The 21,131-nt window shown below is 51.9% G+C and overlaps 1 protein-coding gene across 2 annotated transcripts; it reads left to right on the top strand.

The window, feature by feature from the left end:
- The first annotated feature begins 2,114 nt into the window (after positions 1-2,114).
- PDIA6 (protein disulfide isomerase family A member 6) lies at positions 2,115-20,762 on the top strand. 2 transcript variants are annotated; one of them, XM_040992826.1, is made up of 13 exons: positions 2,115-2,180; positions 5,725-5,866; positions 10,870-10,927; positions 11,769-11,895; positions 13,992-14,098; positions 15,081-15,211; positions 15,522-15,636; positions 15,881-16,021; positions 16,911-16,995; positions 17,073-17,145; positions 17,937-18,095; positions 19,680-19,776; positions 20,300-20,762. In XM_040992826.1, the coding sequence occupies exons 1-13, from the start codon at positions 2,162-2,164 to the stop codon at positions 20,366-20,368; spliced, it is 1,323 nt and encodes a 440-aa protein (XP_040848760.1). In that variant the 5' UTR covers positions 2,115-2,161; the 3' UTR covers positions 20,369-20,762. The 2 variants fall into 2 exon arrangements, with proteins under 2 accessions (XP_040848760.1, XP_040848759.1); XM_040992825.1 differs by lacking the exon at positions 2,115-2,180 and having other exon boundaries at positions 5,700-5,866.
- Positions 20,763-21,131: the final 369 nt, after the last annotated feature.

Below are 21,131 nucleotides of genomic sequence, written 5' to 3'. Positions count from 1 at the left end.
GCTAGCGGATGTCTCCAGGGGACATGCTCAGGTCCTCACACATACTCACAAGTGAAGGAATGGCCCATCACCCAGCCTTGCCTCTTCTCAAACTGTGGAGGATTCTGACAGGCAGGGTGCAGGGTACCGGCTTCTGAACAATGGATGGCAGGAACAAAGGCCTGGAGACAGAACAGAGCAGGCCATCGTTTCTGCTTCAAGCTGACACTCATTTCATTTCTTTTCTTTTTTACATGTTAACATAGTTGATCAAAGTAGGATGACTCAAGGGTTAAGAAATGGGTGTGATCATTGTTTCCAAATATTCTATTTCTCCTTCCTGTTTCAGGGTGGGGGAGGGGGCAGATAAGGGGAGAAGCCATTCCCAGCCTCCCAACTGCCCCAATACCCAGTATCAGCCACCTGATACCAACCCAGGGTCCCAATGTGGTGCACCCTCTGAGGGTTCTGCCCAGGTAGTTTGTTGTCGATCTTGCCAATCCAAGGATGAAGGATGTCCATTGGCTGACACAGTTGACCTAAGTCTTTATTCACTCAGATATTTGTTGTCATCTTTGGGGGTCTAGCATGGTTATCACCTGGTCCTTCTCTCTGGGGCAGTTCCTTTGGTGGTGTTCATGTCGCCCAGGAGGGCAGGGACAGTTTCCAGCAAACCCTGAAGTCTACTCAGAGTGAAGGAACGTACCCAGTGGATAAAGATATGCTTCTTCAACACAGCTCAGAGGCTCAGTCCGATCAAGAGGCTGATCCTGACCTCAGAGTCAGGGGGCCCAAGCCCTCACAGTCAGCTGGGCAAGGTCCCACTGCTGGGACAGCAACCCCGGCCCTGGGGGCCTCTCTGCCTGGGCAGTGAGCAGCTGCCTTCCGGGCCATGGCTACAGACACAGCTGCAGGGAGAGACACCCACAGACCCTGCCAGTTCTGCTCAGAACCCACACAGCCCACATTCCCTGGGGCAAATAGGACCCTGGAACTCCTGTGCTGCACCACAGGTAACCACAAAACCCAACTGTGTTCTGTGAGGTCAACATGCCAGGCCTAAAAGGACCACGAAGGTGGGTCCAGCTGATAAAGACATCATGCGGAGTACACGTCAGGCAAAGAGGAGAGCGGGCGGGCACAGCTGGTGTCTCCAGCCATGGAGTGCCCAAGACTGTGACTGTACCCAACTCCACTGTACTGTTAATGGAAACGGGGCAAAGTGGCAAACTTGACAAGGATGCAGAACAAGCAAGAGAGGAGGTTTCTCCCTGGCAGATGGCACAGGGGCGAGCCCGGGAAGGAGGACAGATAGGCTCTGCTCTGAGCAGCAGGCTGCCCGGCTACCACAGGGACAGTCTCTCCCTGCTCCATCACGAGCAGCGTCTCCGGCCCCGAGCACATCGCAGTGGCCATGAGGCGACCGCAGAGAGACTCATTTGCCTGACCAACCTCCCAAGTGTCACTTCCTCCCAGAAAGCCCCCTACAAAGCCCCCACTGCGTCTAGCCCGCCAGCCCATGCAGTGCGAGTACTAGCAGTTTTACGTATGAAGCAGCAGGGGTGAGCAGTCCAGACCGCAGGCCACCAGGAAGGGCCCTCGGGGGTCTATGGGGGCGAGAGCACGGCTATGTGCCCCGACGAGGGCCCCTCGTCCCGTTTTATTCCCTGAGGCACGTGTTTGGCAAGTGTCTACTGAACTAACGACCCGGCCTCAAGAGCAATTAATGTCACTCAACAAAGTCTTAGGCACACCAAGGGGCTCAAGAGCAGTGGCTGGACGTCGGGAGAAAGAGAAGGGCACGAGACGAGGCCGAGTTGAGGGCGGGGATACGGAACGCGAGATGAGGAGACCCCACGGCAGGCCTCCCCCGAGAGCCCAGGCAGGACTCGCGACGCCGGTAGGATTGGAGCGCAGCGCCACCAGCCCCGCCTGCCGCCGCCGCCCCCGGGAAAAAAACCAAACCCGTAACCTCTACCCGGCCGCCTCCCATTGGCACCGCGGGTGAGCGAAGGCCGCCTCGACCAATGAGCCGCGGCCACGGCACGGCGGTGCCCTTCCGGCCCGCCCCCACGCGGCCGCCGCGCCGCCCGCCGCACTGGCTTGGGCGGGCAGTGAGCGTGGGGGCGCGGCAGAGCTGAGGCGGCAGCAGCGGCGAGGACGGCGGCCGGTGGCGCTCGGCATGGCTCACCTGGGGCTTGGTAGGCGGGGGCAGGCCTGGGAGGCTCGGGAACATCCCGTTCGGCGGGCCGCGGCCGGAAGATGGCCGGCGAAGCAGCCCTGGCCCGTGGGTGGGCGGCTGGGCCACTCCGGGCAGCGACGGCGCCCCTCGGGCGGTGTGGGAGCTTGGGCCTGGGATGCAGGGAAGGAAGGGGCCGCTGCAGCCCTACCGGGGAGCGAACTCGTGGCCGGGGGTGGAAGCGCGGACTCGAGGCCCGCACCTGACCGGATCCTGGGGGCGCTGGGCTTCGGGGGCCTCGTGGGTCGGCCCTGCCCGCGTGAGTGTGGCCGGGGCGGCGCGGTGCTCCCCGCTGCTCTGCCCTGAGCCTACTTTGGAAACTCGGGGGCCAACCCCCACCCCTCCGGTGGGGTCGGACTCCCCAGCACCGGAGTGGAACCCGGGCGCCGGGGAATTGGGTCGATTCTGGTTTGGGGGACCCTGGCGGGCCAACTGGAGGGTCCCACGTCCTCCCTGGCTCGCCTTGGCCACGCCCAGGCGCCACTCGGCATCCTCGCTGCCCGCCCCTCTCTTCCCCTCTGTCAGCACCTGTGTGACCCGGGCAGGCGACTTAACCTCTCTGGGCCGGTGCGTTTTCCGCTGTGCGGAACACCCGTGGGGGTGTTGCGGGGAGTTGTCGAGTTGATGCGTCTTCCAGGTGTGGGGGTGCGGATAAATATGTGCTTTAAGGTTGTCGAGAGCTTAGGTGAAGGATTTTGGAGTCCGTTGAGCTGCCGGTGAGTGCCCAGGAAGCTGCAGGTGTTGCTTCTTCAGTTAACTCTCCCCCGACCAGCAGGTGTGAGGCAGAGATGTTACCGATGTTTCCGGTAGCTGCCTGCATTCTGGACCTGGCGTGCCCCCTTGCCCTGCAGTGCTCGCCATCCTCCCGGGGCAGTCGATAGTTCTAGGAACAGAACTTTATGAGTCAGTACTGACCCACTTTGTCATCTTCCATGAGCCCCAGGATTTTGCTTTTCTTGGGGGATTTCATGGGGCAGTGATTATTGACTGCCTTTATATCATCAAGATTGAGATATCTTTCATCTGCTCATTCAGAGTAGACTGATTTTCTCATAACCACGCAAGGTGGTGCTGTGGTGTGGAGGGTTTTGTGAGAACTAGGCAAAATTCAAAGACCCAATTCCATCATCATGCATGTCGCACTCGGGGTGGCGCGCCATGGGTGACCTTGTGTGGGGGAAAGCACCTTCCTGGCTGGGCGATTCCTGGGGCACCCTTTGGCAGTTCCAGTCTACTTGGGTACCCCGTTGCCTGCTGACCGCACTGAAGAACTAATTATTCCCAGCAATGCTCCTTGGGATTCTCTGGACGAGCTTAGCCATACGGGTTACATAAGTGTGTCTGTTCCATTCTCCATATGTGACCTCAGGCAAACAAGCCTTCTGGGCCTGGGCTTCCCGGACCGGAAAGCAGGCATGGTGGTTGAGCCCTGAGAGGCTGAGGAGGGAGTACTAGATAGAACATGGAAACCGGTGTTGTGCCCCGCCCCCAGAAGTAAATTAAATACCCTGGCTTGTGAGGTGTGGTACAGACAGTTCCAAACTGGTCTGCGACCACCTGGGCAGGGCTTGCTCTGAAGGTGAGGGGCTGGCGAGGGGCCGGGAGTACAAGGCGCTGAGCTGATAGTGCAAAATGGAACGCAGTGAGACTTCACATGGGCAGCCTGGCACCATCGTTTAAAATCCCCAAGAATTTTCTAATTCTAGAAGTTTCACATTTGACTCAGTCTGCTGAGCAAATACACATTTATCTGAGTTTTTATTAAGAAATGCATTGCTTTTGAAGTTGTAGAGCTGACCCAGGCCAGGCTTTGCGCTTACTCAGAGTTTGAGCTGGTCGCTGAACAACATACTTCAGGTAATTATGTACCTGTAGATTTTTTCGTAACCACATTTTAAAAAAAGCAAAGGACATCTGAAGTGAATTTTTACATGTATTTATTTACTCAGCACATCTTAAATGTTTTCAACCTGTAATTAACACAAAGATATCAGTGAATGGAGTTGCTGTTACCATGGCTTTACCCGGTCTTTGAGTGTGGCCCTGCTGGACAGCAGGCCTGGGAGGCAGCAGCCTGCCTCTCCCCACTGTCAGCACACCCAGTCACCTCTGTTAGCTCGTCTTTGAGTCTTTCCTGATGTGACTCCCACTAGCACCGGTTACTCTTCCCATCCCCACACCTCTTAGTCATCCCCACAACCCCTCAGTGGCTTCTCGTCACTCTAGCAGTCTTCCCTGTTAGGTCATAAGCTGTTATAGTCACGTGTCTGCAATTCACTTGAAGTATTCTTGAATTGTGTGATGGTTTACCAGGCTGTGGCGTGCTGAACCATTTTCTCTGGGCACACAGCTTCATGGGAAAAGCTTGGGAATGGGATCAGAGGTGGTCACTGGCTGTGGTTCCTTGCTCACCCTGTGCTGATAACTGCCACTGAGCAAGGCTGTGGGAAGTCAGGGGAGCTGATGAAGCTAAGGCATCTGTGCCCTCCTTCTGGGGGATATTAACCGTGGGGTTGTTCCTAACAGTGGAGAACCTCTTTGAGATGGCCCATACACACTCCGCTCTAAAGAATCCACAGTCTCGTAGTCCACTTCAGCGGATTAAAAGGAAAGCTCGGAGCTTTGCTAAGAGGAAAAGAGAGAGATAGAGATTTCTCTAAGCCATCTGTTTCAGCCTCAAGGCCAGCATCATGCACACGGGAAAACATTCCTGTGGAAGTCGGGAGAAACCCAAGGTTCCTCAGTGTTTATCATTGTCCTGGGGGTGATCAGGAAGCATGCTAAAGGATATAAATATTGATAGTGTGCTCGTTCAGAAATTGAGTTCTTAAGAGACTAGTTCAGAGTTTGCTTTTCTTTATGGTTATTATAAATTACATTGAGTTTCTTAGAGTGGCCAGAAGCAATACCCTTGATCTGCAGTGAGGGTAAGTCGTGCTGTTAGCGATGCAGCTGGCATGGGGATCAGTTGGTCCATTGGTGAAGCCGCCTGCACCCCTACTGGAGGGTCTGCGTCAGTATTGACGACAGCTGTTGGCCCCAGACCTTGGTTGGCAGTAACAGCTCAGTCATTGGGTTTCTGCCATGTGTAGGAGACAGGTGGAGTGCCTTGGCCCCAGCTATCACCCAGTCCAGACCCTGCCTCTGTGGGCCCAGGGGAGTTGTCTGAGATGGGTGCTCACTTGTCATCTGCTTTGATCTCCCTCTGCCTCTCAATTAAAACATCCTACTAGTACAGCAGACCATGTGCTGCATCTGGGAGATGGACCATGGGAAACTGCACTTCGTTCCTTTGTGGTGAGAGCTTGATAGTGTGCTGTGGGTAGAAATGAAATACTGGCCCGAAACAGTCTCTGTTCAGTGTTCCTGTCCATGTAATGACAGTAGGTAAGAACACTGCGGCTCCAGAAAGGAGGCTGAGCACAGCCTGCTACTGGACGCTGCACGGGGGCTTGGGCTGGAGGCCCGAGAGGTCATTCTGATGGCGTGTGTGTCTGTCCCTCCAGGGCTGGTGAGCTGCACCTTATTTCTTGCTGTGAATGGTCTGTACTCCTCTAGCGATGACGTCATTGAATTAACCCCATCCAACTTCAACCGGGAAGTCATTCAGAGTGACAGTCTATGGCTTGTAGAATTCTATGCTCCATGGTAAGTAGGCTGACACATGCAGACAGTTCTGGTACACCATAAAATTAGAAAAATGCTATATAAAAATTAATTTTATCTAGCTTACAATTTGCTTTAAAAGTAGGAGAGATGGGAACATCCACAAAATGTTGAATCTGTTAAAAGTCATCAAGATTGGGCCCGGCGGGTGGCGCAAGTGGTTAAGGTCCTTGCCTTGCATGCCTGGGATCCCATATGGGCGCCGGTTCTAATCCCAGCAGCCCCTCTTCCCATCCAGCTCCCTGCTTGTGGCCTGGGAAAGCAGTCAAGGACAGCCCAAAGCTTTGGGACCCTGTACCCATGTGGGAGACCCGGAAGAAGTTCCTGGCTCCTGGTTTCAGATTGGCATAGCATTGGCTGTTGCGCTCACTTGGGGAGTGAATCATCGGAGGGAAGATCTTCCTCTCTGTCTCTCCTCTCTGTATATCTGCCTTTCCAATAAAAATAAAATAAATCTTAAAAAAAAAATTTTAAAAATAAAGTCATCAAGATTGAATCGGGATAAAAGGTCGTTAAAGCAGCTAGTTGTTATAAGAACGATAAAAGGAAGAACCTTATCGTTTAAGATTAATTTGTTTCTGTGGGAAAGGAAGAGAAGAAGCATGCCTAAGTGTGCAAGCCAGGTCTGGGCCAGGCTGGAGCCAGGAGCTACATCTGGGTCTCCCACAGGAGTGGTAGGGCCCACACAGTTAGGTCATCTTCTGCTGGCATCCCTGGCACATTAACAGGAAGCTGGATCAGGAAGCAGAGAAGCCAGGACTTGAATCAGCACTCCGATATGATGTAACCCACAGTGCTACACCACCAGCCCCTGAAACCTTGTCATTTTTAAGGTCTCTGCTTATGATGAGGAAAGTGGGATAAAGGTGAGAAAACAGTCTTTTGGGGCTGGGTATTTGGCACAGCGTTTGAGATGCAGCCTGCATCCCGTGTCAGAGTGCCCTGGTTGGAGTCCTGGCTCCGCCTCCGGTCCAGCTGCCAGCTCACCTGCAGCCTTGATGAGCCCACCAAGCACTTGATCACAGCACCCAAGTAGGAGACTCCCTCTTCCTCCCTCCTCCTCCTCTCTCTACCTCTACCTCTGTCTCTTATTTGCCCCTCAAATTAATTTTTTTTTTAAATAAAATGATACCAGGCAGCTTAATTGAAAAAGCAAAATTGGGATCCAGTAGGTGATTACTTATTCTACTGGGAGAATTTCACTTCATGATGTTGCAGGTTAGAAAATGTCTAGTGATGAGGCCAGAGCTTATGGCACAGTGTTAAGCTGCCACCTGAAACATTGGCGTCCTGTTTGGATGCTTGGATGCAGATTGGAGTCCCAGCTGCCCCACCTCTGATCCAGCTCCATGCTAGTGCTCCTGGGGAGCCAGCAGAGGATGGCCCAAGATCTTGGGTACTGCACCCATGTGGGAGCTCTAGAAAAACTCCTGGCTGCTTGTTTCGGCCTGCCCTGGCTGCTCTGCTTGTTTGGGGAATGAACCAACAGATGGAAGATCTTTTTTTCTCTCTTTTTTTTTTGAAGGGAGGGGTGAAGAGAATGTTTAGCACAGGCACTTGTGGCCTCCTTCTGTGACGGCCTCGTTTGGCAGTGCACGGAGGCTTTGTGTTCCTGGGATGGAGGTTCCACAGGTATTAAATAAAGCCTAGAGCCACAGAGAAAGCCTAGAAAATGGAAATGCAATTGGTGAAGGACTGAGTCAGTCTCTGTGTGGTGATATGATTGAATGTCCCTTATCCCAGGTGGTTGGGAGTCGAAGTGTTTCAGACCTGGGCAGTTTGGGATGCTGCAGTATTTGCATAGGCTTTATTGGCTGAACATCCCTAATCAGAACTCAGCATGTTTAAAGTTTCTGAGGAAGAGGCTTAGATTTTGGAGTTTCAGGTTAGGGCTGTGTACTTCTTGCTGAATAGTCGGTGCCTACAGCCAGTTGCTGATCCAGCCATTTCAACTGCATTTCAAAGGTATCTCCAGCTACAGAAGTTAATTCATAGGGATTTTCAAATTAAGCCACAGATTTTAAACACCAATTTCAGCAAATGATCCTGTGCAAGAAACAGAATGAATCACCCCTTCCCCTTCCTTTGCTTAAGAGCCTGACTCGGTCAAACTACTGCTCTTTTTAAAAAGTTCTTAAAATTGGGTCCAGCGCGGTGGCACAAGTGGCTAAGTCCTCGCCTTGCACGCCCAGGATCCCATATGGGTGCTGGTTCTATCTCGGCAGCCCTGCTTCCCTTCCAGCTCCCTGCCTGTGGCCTGGGAAAGCAGTCAAGGACAGCCCAAAGCTTTGGGACCCTGCACCCATGTGGCGTGGGAGACCCGGAAGAGGCTCCTGGCTTCGGATCGGCATAGCATTGGCCGTTGCACTCACTTGGGGAGTGAAACATCGGACGGAAGATCTTCCTCTCTGTCTCTCCTCTCTGTATATCCGCCTTTCCAATAAAAAAATAAAAAGTTCTTAAAATTGGCATTTATTTGAAAGGCAGAGAGACAGTGAGAGATGTTCCCCCCCAGACGCCTGCAGTAGCCCACGCTGGGCAAAACCAGAGCCAGGAGCCAGCTCAGCCTGGGTCTTCTCCTTGGGTGCTGTGACCAAGCGCTCAACAGACTCATCACGGCTGCCTTCCAGGGTGCAGGTTAACCAGCAGCTGTGTGGGAGGCGGAGCCAGGACTCCAACCTGGGCACTCTGACTCGGGATGCAGTTAAACATTAGTGAAAATGAAGTTATCTTCCCCAATGCAAGTCCTTGACAACACCCATCCCCCCCCCCCCCCCCCACACACACACACTATAAATTTTTAGCCTCCAGTCCTGTGGACATTTGGGCCCGGGTGGAGCATGTATTAGGGTTATGGGGTATTTGATCAGGGGACACTTGATCCTGCCATCATGGGAGGGGTGTGTGCACTCACGATGTCTCACTTAAGTTACGCTTTGCTGCATAGGCTGAGGTTAAAGGGCCATGGGGCTCCAAGCATTCCCCAGGCACCCAAGTGTACTGCACATGGCAGGTAGAAGCAGCCTTGCCATGAGGCTCAGAGAGAACTGGCTTTGTGGAGTGGGGTGTAGCTCCTGATGGGCAGGGAATGTAGTGGGGGCAGTTCGTGTTGTGTCTGGCCCTGGTGGAGAGCGATAAGGAGGTAAGTTTCTTCTCAGTCTCCATCCTGTCCTTGTAGACATAAGCATGCGCCTGTGTTCAGTGCGAGCCAGTTACACACAGTTCTCTATAGAACGTATTCCTGCTGGTGCTGGCACATGCTTCTTGCTTGTCAAGTCCTTGGAGACCTGAGAATTTGTTTAAGAAAATGCAACAAGTTATCTGAATAAATAAATTGTGGTATTAATATACAATGAATGTTACACGGCTTAGGAGCCATCTGTCCTCCTCCTGCCTTGGTGCATGGCAGGGACATGACAAGGATCTGACTGTGGTATACTGGGTATGATTTTAAGTCCTAAGACCTACAAGTTTAGGGTGTTCTTTGTCTTCCCTCCCTCCCTGCTTCTCATACATATCAACTCGAGCACACTTACCACACTTGCACACACACCCATGCCTCTCAACTTACTAGGTTTACTAACTTGAATTTGTAAGTACATTTTAAACTGTGAAAGCAGCTGTGGTAGTGTTTAAACGAAGGAGACCTAGGCTAGCTGCATCGTGTATGAAATGAAAAGATTAGTTTACATCTGGAATTCGTCACCTTTAGGGTATAGGGTTTGTGGGCTCCAAGGCAGGTGTTTAATCCAGCATTTAGGGTGCTTGCATCTGCCAGCGAGTGCTTGGTTCAGCTCTAAGCCCTGGCTCAGGCCTCCAGCTTGCAGTGCGTGCAGGCTCTAGGGGCAGCAGGTGATTGGTTGCTGCCACTGCTGGAAGACTTCAGTTGAGTTTCCTGGTTTCCAGCTCAAGCTTCCCTAACCATTGCAGCCATATGAGCTATATACTTTTTTTTTTTTTTTTTTTTTTGAGATTTGTTTTTGTTGGAAAGGCAGATTTACAGAGTGGAGGAAAGAGATTTTCCATCCACTGTTTCACTCCCCAGGAGACCACAACTGCCAGAGCTGAGCAGAGTGGGAGCCAGGAGTTTCTTCCAGGTCTCCCACACGGGTACAGGGTTCCCAGGCCACAAGCAGGGAGCTGGACGAGAAGTGGAGCAGCCAGGCACAAACCAGCACCCATATGGGATGCCAGCACTTGAGAGAAAGTGGAGGATTAGTCTGTTGAGCCATGACCCCAGCCCCAGCCGTGTGGGTTATTAACCAGCTAGTGGGAGACCTATCAATCAATGTCTTCTCTCTCTCAAATGAAAAATTAGAGTTCAGGTTCTTTCTCTAGGAACTGTCGTTCCTTGGGACCCAGGAATGCTTTTTTGCCAGCCTTGTGTAAGCTGCATATATGAACAGACCTGATCGATGCTAAAGACAGTGTTCAGGTGTGGGGTTATTTAAGCTTGGGAATGTGATTTAATGGGTCAGTCATTTGAATGATAGTGTGATCACTGTCAATAATAGAATGCCCTTGCAGTCATTGTGGGGTCTTTTTTTGGGGGGGGGGAAAGTCAGATATACAGAGAGGAGGAGAGACAGAGAGGAACATCTTTCATCCGATGATTCACTCCCCAAGTGAGCGCAACAGCCGATGCTGTGCCGATCCGAAGCCAGGAGCCAGGAACTTCTTCCGGGTCTCCCACATGGGTGCAGGGTCCCAAAGCTTTGGGCCATCCTTGACTGCTTTCCCAGGCCACAAGCAGCGAGCTGGAAGGGAAGTGGAGCTGCTGGGATTAGAACCAGCACCCATATGGGATCCTGGTATGTTCAAGGTGAGGACTTTAGCCGCTAGGCCACGCCGCCAGGCCCATGTGGGGCCTTTTCTTGTCCTGTCCTCCAAGCCACTGGGAGGCTCTCTTAAACTGTGGTTTGAGAGTTTTACTGTGGATTGAGTTTTTCACCTTATTTCTGTTTCTTCCCGCGCCAAAAAAAAAGGTGTGGCCACTGCCAAAGATTAACACCAGAATGGAAGAAAGCAGCAACTGCATTGAAAGTAAGTTTCTGAAATGGCCACATTCCTCTGGGCATGTTCAAGTAAAATTGTGGATGGATTTAATATGCATTAAGAAGCTGATTTGCATATTGCGATTCAAAAACTGTAAATTTTTTTTTTTTTACTTATTTATTTGAGAGGCAGAGCGTGCTCCCATCAGCTAATTCACACCTCAGATACCCACACCAGCCCCGAGGCTGATGCCTTATTACTAGGAACTCGGCAGGAGCCAGAGCTGGGCTCAGCCCACTTGTATTGCATGTGTGGTAACCCGGGGGCCAGGCGCCCGCCTCCACCTTCCCTGTTTATGTTGTCTGCACTTGACATTTCTCGGGCAAATGTTGAAACTGGTCTTAGCTTTGCTGATTGTGGGAGCTACAGAATCTCTTCCGCAGACCTCGTGCATTGCCTTGACATTCTCACCTGTTCTCAAGGCTAACGCCCTCATAGAATCTATTTGTAAACTGCACCCTGCCTTTTACTACCTTTCTTTTTTACATGAATAAGATGATGGATCTGTATTACATCTTGTTCTGGTAAAAGAAAAGATAGGTAAGTGGAGCTGGCATTGGCACGGTGGTTCAGTTGCCAGTTGAGGCCAGCGCATCCTGTGTCCAAGTGCCTGGCTGCAGTCCAGCCCCCGCCACCAGCTCGTCTGCTGATGCACACCGGGAGGCAGCAAGCGTCAGGGAGACCTAGATCAGCTTTGACTTGGCCCAGCCCTAGTGGGGGTGGAGGGAACATTTGAGAAGTAAACCAGAAAAAATCTCTCTCTGGGTGGTTTGTTTACCTTTCAAATTAAAAAAAGATTAATGAAACTGGAGACTATGTGTTTCCACAGGATGTTGTCAAAGTTGGTGCCGTTGATGCAGACAAGCATCAGTCGCTGGGTGGCCAGTATGGTGTGCAGGGCTTTCCTACCATCAAGATTTTTGGATCCAACAAGAACAGACCAGAAGATTATCAGGGTGAGTGTTTTCCTGACGCTCTACACCTGGTGGGCCAGAAGGCAGGATTCCGGAACCTCCGGCCTGTTTCTGTGTGGATTTCCTTATGTATGGGGTGGTGCAATGAGACCCCTACCCGGTGTTCGGAGTGCAGAGAGCAAGCGGAGAAGCGCTCTTTTGTCCATTGGTTCTCCACAGATGGCCACAGTGGCCAGGCTGGGCCTAGCAGTTCCATCTCTGTCTCCTGCATGGCTATCAGGGAGCCAAGTACTTTGGCCGTCTTCCAATGTCTTCCCAAGCACCTTTTCAGGAAATTGGCCTGGAAACAGAGTGGCTAGGACTAAAACTGGTGCTGTCAACATAGGATGCTGGGTGTGACGGGTGTTTTGACATGTTGTGCCATAGCACTACTGGCCCTGAAATCTGAAAGATCAAATGTGCCATTGAGGCCTCTGTTGTGCCCTGGACCTGTGCTACCCTTTTGTCTCTCTTGCTCCAACACTTAATGTTTTATAAAGACAAACTGTTTTCTTGCTCTGACCTCTTCACTTTACTGTTAGAACACAGATCTAGCACTTCAGCATGAAAGACCTTATTTATTTCTTCAAAAATTCCATTTATTTATTTGAAAGAGAGGGAAAGACAGATCTTTCATCCGCCAGTTCACCTGCCAAATGGCAGCAACGACCACGAGCTCTGTCCAGGGTCTTCCGTGTGGATGCAGGGGCCAAGCTCTTGGCCATCAACTGCTGCACTGGGCCAGCCAGGACACACTGACACCATATGGAATGCTGGCAGTGAGGGCCTTATATTCATGTACCATGTAACTATTTGAGCTGTTGACAAAAGATGCGAGGGGTTCTGTCTGGTTTTTAGATGATTAAATTGTGGATGTTTGTTAGGAGTCACTGAGGCACCTAACAATAGAATTCTGCCTTCAGACTTCCAAGGCGAGTGTCACATCAGTCGCATGGAAAGGTTCTCTCGGGGTTATCACAGATATCACAGATGGTCCTAATCCAAGTTCTGGGTGTGGTACCTTTGCATGGTTAGCTTGATAACCTCGTGAAGATTGTAACCTGGAACATCGAGGTGAGTGTCGTGTCTCCTTGGCTTGCCTCATGTGAGCATTCTGTGCAGTGGAGCTGAGACGGTTCTGCCACACAGGGAGAGCAGTGTGAGTTGCACTTGGTTGCCTGGAGTCAGACTGCCAGGAGCCAGGAGTGCAGTTTGTAGTGTGCGCTCAGCAGGCAGCCACGGTCAGCTTGCAGAGCCCCTCACCACTTCATCACCCTGAGCTTGCTGCTTATCTGTAAGATGGGGATGTGGAACCCCACTTGAGGCTATAGAAGCTTAACTGACTGGTACGTGTAAGACAGATGAGACAAATACTGGGTGAGCATCAAGACATCTGTCACCTCACCAAGGAGGGGTCAGATCTCTGGAGATGAGGCCTTCGGCACAGCATTTTGTTCAGACTTCCCAGCTCTAAGGCACTGAAAATGATCAGTTATGTTTTTGAGTTAATGGCCTGGAGCTGCTTCTGGGCTTCCCATGTTGGTCCAGGGACCCAAGCACTTGGGCCATCTTCCACTGCTTTCCTAGGTGCATCAACAGGGAGCTGGGCTGGAAGTGGAGCAGTTGGGACTTAAAATGGCACTCATAGGGGATGCCAGCATTGCAGGGGCAGCTTAACCCACTATACCACAATTGAGTTGTAAAACATAGTTGTTACTTCTTATATTATGGGTCAATTCAGGTCAGCTGTTTTCAGCAAGAGAGAAAAGGTGGGAGGGCAGGCAGAGGCTTTTGATGCTTATGTTCCCATCAAGGCTCTGGGTTTGAGTCTTGGTGCTTGCCTGCATTCCAAGCTGCTGCCAGGGCATACCCTGGGAGGTAAGGGTGCTGTCTTGAGAGTTGCCTTCCCACCAGGTGTAATTCCTAGAGCACATGTGCTCTCGAGGCGCATGCTCTGTCAGTGCCTGTGTTGCTGCAGGTGTTTAACCTATCATGGTTGGGAAAGTGCAAGTGTGCAGGTCGCCTCAGGCAGGCACACAGGCTGAAGGCCAGGCCGGGGACTGCCTGTCTTTGCCTGACGCTCCCTTGCCTTCCTGTAGGTGGCAGGACAGGCGAAGCTATCGTGGACGCAGCCCTCAGCGCTCTGCGCCAGCTTGTGAAGGACCGCCTCGGGGGCAGGAGCAGCAGCTACAGCTCTGGAAAACAAGTAAGGCTTCATAGTGTCAGTGTGTGATGTGTGTCCGGATCTTGAATCCCGAGTATAGACTCCTTGTAGAATATAGTTTTAAATTGGTGAACTTCCCACTAACAAGTAATCCCTGAGACCCAGAGGGAGTCAGCCGACAGTGGTCTGTATGGCCACCTTGGGATCTCCCTTCCCTTAGCCAGTCTGGCCACGACTGCAGTACAAGCACAGATGGGCTTCTGAGGCCCGGGCTGACGTGCAGGGGTTAGGAGTGCCGAGACTAAAGGGGCTGCATGTGTGAGCTGGGCTGTGGGACCCCGTGTCCTTGGTGACTGCAGAGGGGGCAGGGTCGGGTACCTGCTCCAGATCCATGGAATTTGGACTGGTTCCTCCTGCCTTGATGTGTGGCAGTGAGCCAATTGTACATCCATGGACAGGCAGGCAGGAAGGACTTCCTGCTCCTTGCTCTGGTATTGTTTGTTTATTTGAGAGGCAGATGGCGAGCTGCCATCCCCCAAATGTCCACATCAATTGGCTGGGTCAGGGGCAAACACAGCCGGGGCTCCCATGTGGGTGCAGGAAGCTGATTTCTTGCGGGGTCTGCATTAGGAAGCAAGTCAGACACGCCAGTAGGATGCACAGGCATCCTAACCACAGTTCCTAGAGTGGTATTCTACATGCCTTACACAACATGTGAAGCTTACCCATGATGTGTTTAGTGAGAAGGTATTGAATCTTGGGCATATGTGTGGTGGTGTCTGACGCCGAGGCAGCGTAAAGCTCGCTTTGTCCTGCAGCTTACCCAGGGTGGACACTGCTGCCTTTAATTTCAGCTCAGACATGGACAGTTGCCCGGACCCTGCCCTAGGACATTTAGGAATACCCTCAATTAGAATAACAGTTTGCTGTTCACGAAAGAAAAGGTGAATGTGCTGTGCAGAGAAAACAGAACACGGTTGTTTTTGTCCACGTGGTGTTTGACCTTGCGTGTCATGCATGACAGGGGAGAAGCGATGGTTCAAGTAAGAAGGACGTGATTGAGCTGACGGATGACAGCTTTGATGAGAATGTCCTCGATAGTGAAGACATCTGGATGGTGGAGTTCTATGCTCCTTGGTGTGGACACTGCAAAAAGTAAGTGGACACTGCCGTCCACCTATTTAGTTCCAGTGTTTTGGTCCGGCTCACTGTGAAAGTGCTGCTAGAGATGGTTATGCCGAGGTCTCCAGGGTGAACGTCAAATCCTGTGCTGGGACCAAGGGCATGTTTGGTCATGTTTCAGAGCTGAGTAGGTTTCCAGATCTGGGGGTGCTGAGGGGCCAGGAGGCAACAGTGATGGGTGGTATTGTGTTTGTGTTGAGCTGTGGGAAATAGCTGGGGCTCGGACAGAAAGGTTTCTGCTGCAGGTTGAAAGGCACTTGGCAATGCAAATATTTTCCTACAGTCTAGAGCCAGAATGGGCCGCTGCAGCGACTGAGGTGAAAGAGCAGACCAAAGGGAAAGTGAAGCTCGCAGCTGTGGATGCCACGGTCAATCAGCTACTGTCCAGCAGATACGGGGTAAGTGTCCAAGAGGCGCTGGCCTTGGCCGCAAGAGTGGGCTGTCCTGAGCACGTGCCTTGTCACTTGAACTGTGCCCAGGCCCAGGGACAGCCTGACAACTTGGCAGTCAGGTTCCCTGCTTAGTGGGCCTCAGTGAGGAGCCACTCCATGACATAACGTTCAGTTTTCTGTGCAGTGGTCTTAGGAAGCAGAAAGATTGTGGTACGTGTGTGTATGTAATTCGATTTTACTTTTCTAATAGATTAGGGGATTTCCTACAATCAAGATTTTTCAGAAGGGCGAATCTCCCGTGGACTATGATGGTGGGAGGACGAGGTCCGACATAGTGTCTCGGGCCATGGACTTGTTCTCAGATAACGCTCCGCCTCCTGAGCTGCTGGAGGTAAGTAAGGCTTTGCCGTCTGACAGAGGAATCGAACCAGTAATCCCTGTCTAGATGAGCAACTTTTTAAATTATTTTTTATTTATTTATTTATTATTGGAAAGGCAGATTTATAGAGAGAAGCAGAGACAGAGAAAGATCTTCCATCCTCTGGTTCACTCCTGAGTGGCCGCAACGGCTAGAACTGAACTGCTCTGAAGCCAGGAGCTTCTTCTAGGTGCCCCTCACTGGTACAATCCTTTGGGCCATCCTTGACTGCTTTCCCAGGCCACAAGCAGGGAGCTGGATGGGAAGTGGAGTACCCGGGACATGAACCAGCACCTATATGGGATCTCGGCACATGCAAAGCGAGGAGTTAACCACTAGGCTATTGTGCTAGGCCCAGAAACTACTCTTTGAAGTGATTTTATGCTTCCAGAGAGAGGGGAAAAACCTGATAAATGGCTTCCTTTCGTAACTTTGAAAATGAAAATAATTGACCCATGAGCAAGGGTGCACCTAGGCTTTACAATAGACTGGAACAGGCTCACGTTTGCTGAGCACCTGGCCCGGTAAGGGGCTCCAAGGGCCTGTTCTGGTGCTGCTCCATAGCTTTTGTCCTTTAGTTCTCACATGCACTACATTTTACGTATGAGGAAACAGGCATGGAAGGTCTCCACTACCAACATGAACATGTGCAGATGACCTGTCTTCTGGCTGAAGCAGCACCAAGCTGTGCCCAGCCACATGATGCCAGGTCTCTGCTAGTGCCTCAGCCCCACCACAGCGGTGGCTTAGGGTGACGCCCGCGCATCCATAGAGCAGCACAGCTGAGGAGCTGTCCAGTGGGAGTGCCCACCGTGGGAGCTGCGCCTGCAGCCTCTTACCTGTCGCCCATCCGGCCCCACAGATCGTAAACGAGGACATCGCCAAGAAGGCGTGTGAGGAGCACCAGCTGTGCATTGTGGCGGTGCTGCCCCACATCCTTGACACAGGTGAGACACAGCCTGCTCCCTCAGCCCTGCTGTGCTGGGGCTCAGGCCGCCTCCTAAATGCGCTGTCTCAAAACCAGGAGCTGTGGGCAGGAATTCATATTTGGAAGTTCTTCTGAAGTTGGCAGATAAATACAAAAAGAAGATGTGGGGGTAAGTGACTGGGCTTCCTGTCCTGTCCTGGGAGGGGCAGGGCTCGGGGTGGAGCCCTCCAAGCGTCCGCAGCCTGTGCTCTCGCTCTGGCCTCTCCCCTGTTGGGGTTTGGTAGAAGGTAACCCAGCGTGGAGCTCTTACGTAGGAGACTGCTCTGCCCCAGGGCATTTGGCTGCTCCAAGGGGTCATTCCCGTGGATGGGTTCCAGGCCAACAGGCAAACACATCCCTTCTGGTGCTGCTGACTCAGGGACAGCCTTGAGCGATAGGTCAGACAGAAGTGGAAATGGGGTCCCTTACCCATTCCTGAGAGAGGGCTGCATCTGTGTCCCTTCCTGTGGATCTTCTCACTTCCCATCCTCAAGCCCCACAGCTCTCCCATGTGCTGCTCATGTGGCCTCACTCCTCTTTTAGCTCAACAAATGTTTATTATGTTCCTTCCCAACACAGGAGTAGGCCAGGCAGCCCAGTCGGTGCTGCTGGGATTGGAGGTCAGAAGATGGGGAATTGTTTTCAATGGAGGATGTTTTGGGGACTGGGAACAGCACCGTCATAGATGGGCAGTTGGTCCATGGTGAACTTCTGGAGTTGCACTTGGGACGCATGAGGGACGAACTAGTCAGGAGTACATCCCAGCTAGGTTACTTGGCAGCCTGATCTTTTGTTTTTGTTTCTGCATTCACTTCACTCCACAAAATATATAAGGGGTAATCTTTTGATCTTCCGACCTGGTAGTCAGATTCCAGCTAATCTGAAAGACATCTTTGCAGTGAAACACGTCTGCTTTTCCAGGTGGCTGTGGACAGAAGCTGGCGCCCAGGCAGAGCTGGAGACGGCACTGGGGATCGGCGGGTTCGGGTACCCCGCCATGGCGGCCATCAATTCCCGCAAGATGAAGTTTGCTCTGCTGAAGGGCTCTTTCAGTGAGCAGGGCATTAACGAGTTTCTCAGGTGATGGCTTGGTCCTTTGACTTTGTTATTGCTTGTCTGACTGGGTCGGTTGTGGTTTTTGGTGTGAAACAAGCGTGTAAATCAGGCAGTAAGTGCAGTGTTGATAAATCATCCTGCTGTTTGAAATCATCTTGTGCTTCGTTCTCTTCTGGGTGACATTCAGCATGGTGGGTGAACTCAACCACCCTGCTTGCCACCCCTGTCCCTGGCATCAGGCTCCTTGTCATTCTCAAACAGGCTTTCTCCCTAATGCCTCCCCGGCATGCCCTGTGAATGCTGAACTCGGAGGACACGGTTCCCGTAACTGGGCACTTGGCTGAGGAATGTGGTCATTTGGAAATGGGTGTGCTGCACTACCCACGGTGTGCAAACAGTGTTCTCAGGCTGAGGAGCTCCTTTCCAGCTCTCTCTCTCAAGCAGACTTAATCCTCCTTCAGGCAAATACAAGGCTTGGGGAGGCCTTAAGGAGATTTTGTTACTCAGTTCTTGCTTTCTTCCTCATTCACTTCTCTGCTGCTGTGTTCAGCTGACAAAAGGTGGTTGGGGGATATGAATAATGAATGCTAAGAATGCTGTCTGAGAGCCTGCACTGCTGCTGCTGCCACTGCCAGCCTGGCACACTACTGGAGTCCCCCTGGCACGGTCGGGTGCCCTGAATGGTGGCCTGGGGAGTGACCGGGTGGGAGGGGGGCAGTGTCCTCAGCCCGGGCCGTGTTTGCTGTTGGTGGTCTGACTTGAGGCAGGGACCAGCTCTCCTCACCAGCTTGCTGAGGGACTGGCTCCTGGAAGGGTGGTGGGTCCCCAGGAAGGGCCTGGGGAATGCCTTGGGCAGAGCAGGCACCTCTGCTGGCTGTTGTTCCCCTCCTGAGCAGATAGGCAGCTGTGTGCTTGGGACCAGAGGTTGCAGTCAAGGGCTTGTTGTAAACCTGGCTTAGAATTGCCTAGAAGGGGTTTATTAGAATTGGTAAAATAGGACATCCAGTGTATATTTTAGAGTGGCTTTTCTATTCCCATGTTTCCTTAGTATTTTAACAAATGGACCCAGAGTAATACGTTTTTTCTTTTTATTTGTCTTTTTAAAAATGTTAAGGAGACTCAGATATGTACAAAATAGGCAAGGCTAATGGACTTCTGTACTTACTATTTTCAACTTCAGTTGCTAACTAATAGTCAGACTTGAACTTGTGGCCTGCATTTTGGTGGCTGTTAGGTGAACTCCAAGATCCAGGCTAGTGTGGGTTTGTGATGTTTTTCAAATCCGATTTTGATGGACTCAGCAGACATGCCACCGTGGGCCAGTGGGGATGCTGGTAATGTGGGCTGTGCAGGTGCAGTCGCAGTCTTAAAGGATGCACGGCCCATGCTCTAACCTGACTGGTGGCTTGCCTGGACTCACTGCACTGTAGCAAAACAAGCTGTGCTGACCCTGACTGTCTGGATGTGGTGCAGAAGCCAGCAAGGGGCACTGTCCTGGCTCCCAGGAGGTGGCGGCAGTGCCTGCACCCGCACACCCTCGGGAGAGGCAGTTTGCTCATCTCATCTACAGGCCATCCTAAGCGCTGCCTTTGGTCCCTTTCCTCACAGGGAGCTGTCCTTCGGGCGGGGCTCCACAGCTCCCGTGGGAGGCGGAGTCTTCCCCGCCATCAGTGTGCGAGAGCCCTGGGATGGCCAGGACGGCGTGGTGAGTATAGGGAGGCCACACAGCGGGGGTGGGCGGCCCTGGCAGTCAGTCCTTGCCGTCACATTAGCCGGGGCACACCAGGTGCAGGAGTGATCCTGGAGCCATCCTAGGCATCCCTTCTCAAAGCCATGTGCCAGTCCATGTTCCTGCCAGACAACAGGTAAATTTCAGTAGATTATTTTGCTGATCATCATCCCTTAGGGGAAACATTTAAACATTTGCTTTGTCTTAGAGAAAACTTTAGCCTTGAGCGTAGCATTCATTCTGTGCGATTCTGTCCTCCTTTCTCAGTAAGATGGGGGTCCCGTGGCTTTTAGCTCTATAGATGGAGATGATGCCATACTATGTGAAGATTGTGTCTGAGTTCTCAGCTTTTCCATCTGTGGTAACAGGTGCAGGGTAAAAGCAGGTGCCGGATGGAGAGGGCTGCTTGTGGTAGGAGCCTTCTCATGGCTTGGCCGAGGAGGCGGGAGGCCCCTGGGTGCCTCCTGAGCGGGTCTGATGAATGGTTTTCTGCCTGCAGCTGCCTGTGGAGGACGACATTGACCTCAGCGATGTGGAGCTCGACGACTTGGAGAAAGATGAGCTGTGAGCACCGCGACCGGGCTTCAAGCACGTTCCTTTTCTTGGGAGCAGATTTTTCCATGCAGTGAATGAGCATTCTTAGAACCAGACAAGTCTACCAGTGGCCTTTCTCCAAGAAGTAGCTCTTGATCGGTCATTCAAAACACTGCACCAGTGAACTTTTGCATCTCAAGAAAACACTGAAAAATTCTATGAATTGTTGTAGCCAGTGAATTGGAGTGAATTCTGTCGTATAATATGTTGAAGTGAACAGGGCTGTTAACACCTTCCCTCCCTGACTGCTGCTGGAATGTTCTTGGAGGCTGTTTCTTACACATAGGGTTTTTTTTTTTAATGTGATTCCTTCATTTGAATATTAATGGCTTTTTCCATTAAAGAATAAAACAATATTTTGGACAGTGCTGATAAACGTATGAAATGAGTGTCCACCTCAAATCCAGCATCTGATGTTTAGCCAGCAAGTTGACAGCCCTGACATATTTCCTGCCCAGTGTTTGAACACGTGGAAGCCAGAGCTCCGGACACCACTGAGGCCCGCCAGGCAGCTGCGTGGGACGGCGCCTCCCACCTTGTCTGGGACTGGAGCAGGCTGTCCAGGTGGCTCTGGGCTCTGTTAGCACACACGTTCACACGAGAGCTAGGACAGGCAGGCTCCCGCCCTGCGGGCAGTGCTCAGCACTGTGAAATGGTGACGGTTCCCGCTCAGAACATGGGCATTCAAAGGACTGAGCATTTTATTGTAACTTAAAAAAAAATAAATATGAGTGTAA

This window comes from Ochotona curzoniae, unplaced genomic scaffold (assembly GCF_017591425.1).
Source record: "Ochotona curzoniae isolate NIBS_2020 unplaced genomic scaffold, NIBS_Ocur_1.0 contig_883, whole genome shotgun sequence".
Taxonomy (NCBI): domain Eukaryota; kingdom Metazoa; phylum Chordata; class Mammalia; order Lagomorpha; family Ochotonidae; genus Ochotona; species Ochotona curzoniae.
The sequence above is the reverse complement of the archived record's forward strand: the minus strand, read 5'-3'. Positions and strand labels throughout refer to the sequence as shown.

Bases quoted from the DNA above. Each gene is read 5' to 3' on its own strand.
- PDIA6 (XM_040992825.1), top strand. From the start codon at position 5,700: ATGGCGTGTGTGTCTGTCCCTCCAGGGCTGGTGAGCTGCACCTTATTT. The intron at 5,867-10,869 runs GTAAGTAGGCTG...CCAAAAAAAAAG, and splicing joins GTAGAATTCTATGCTCCATG to GTGTGGCCACTGCCAAAGAT. The intron at 10,928-11,768 runs GTAAGTTTCTGA...GTGTTTCCACAG, and splicing joins AAGCAGCAACTGCATTGAAA to GATGTTGTCAAAGTTGGTGC.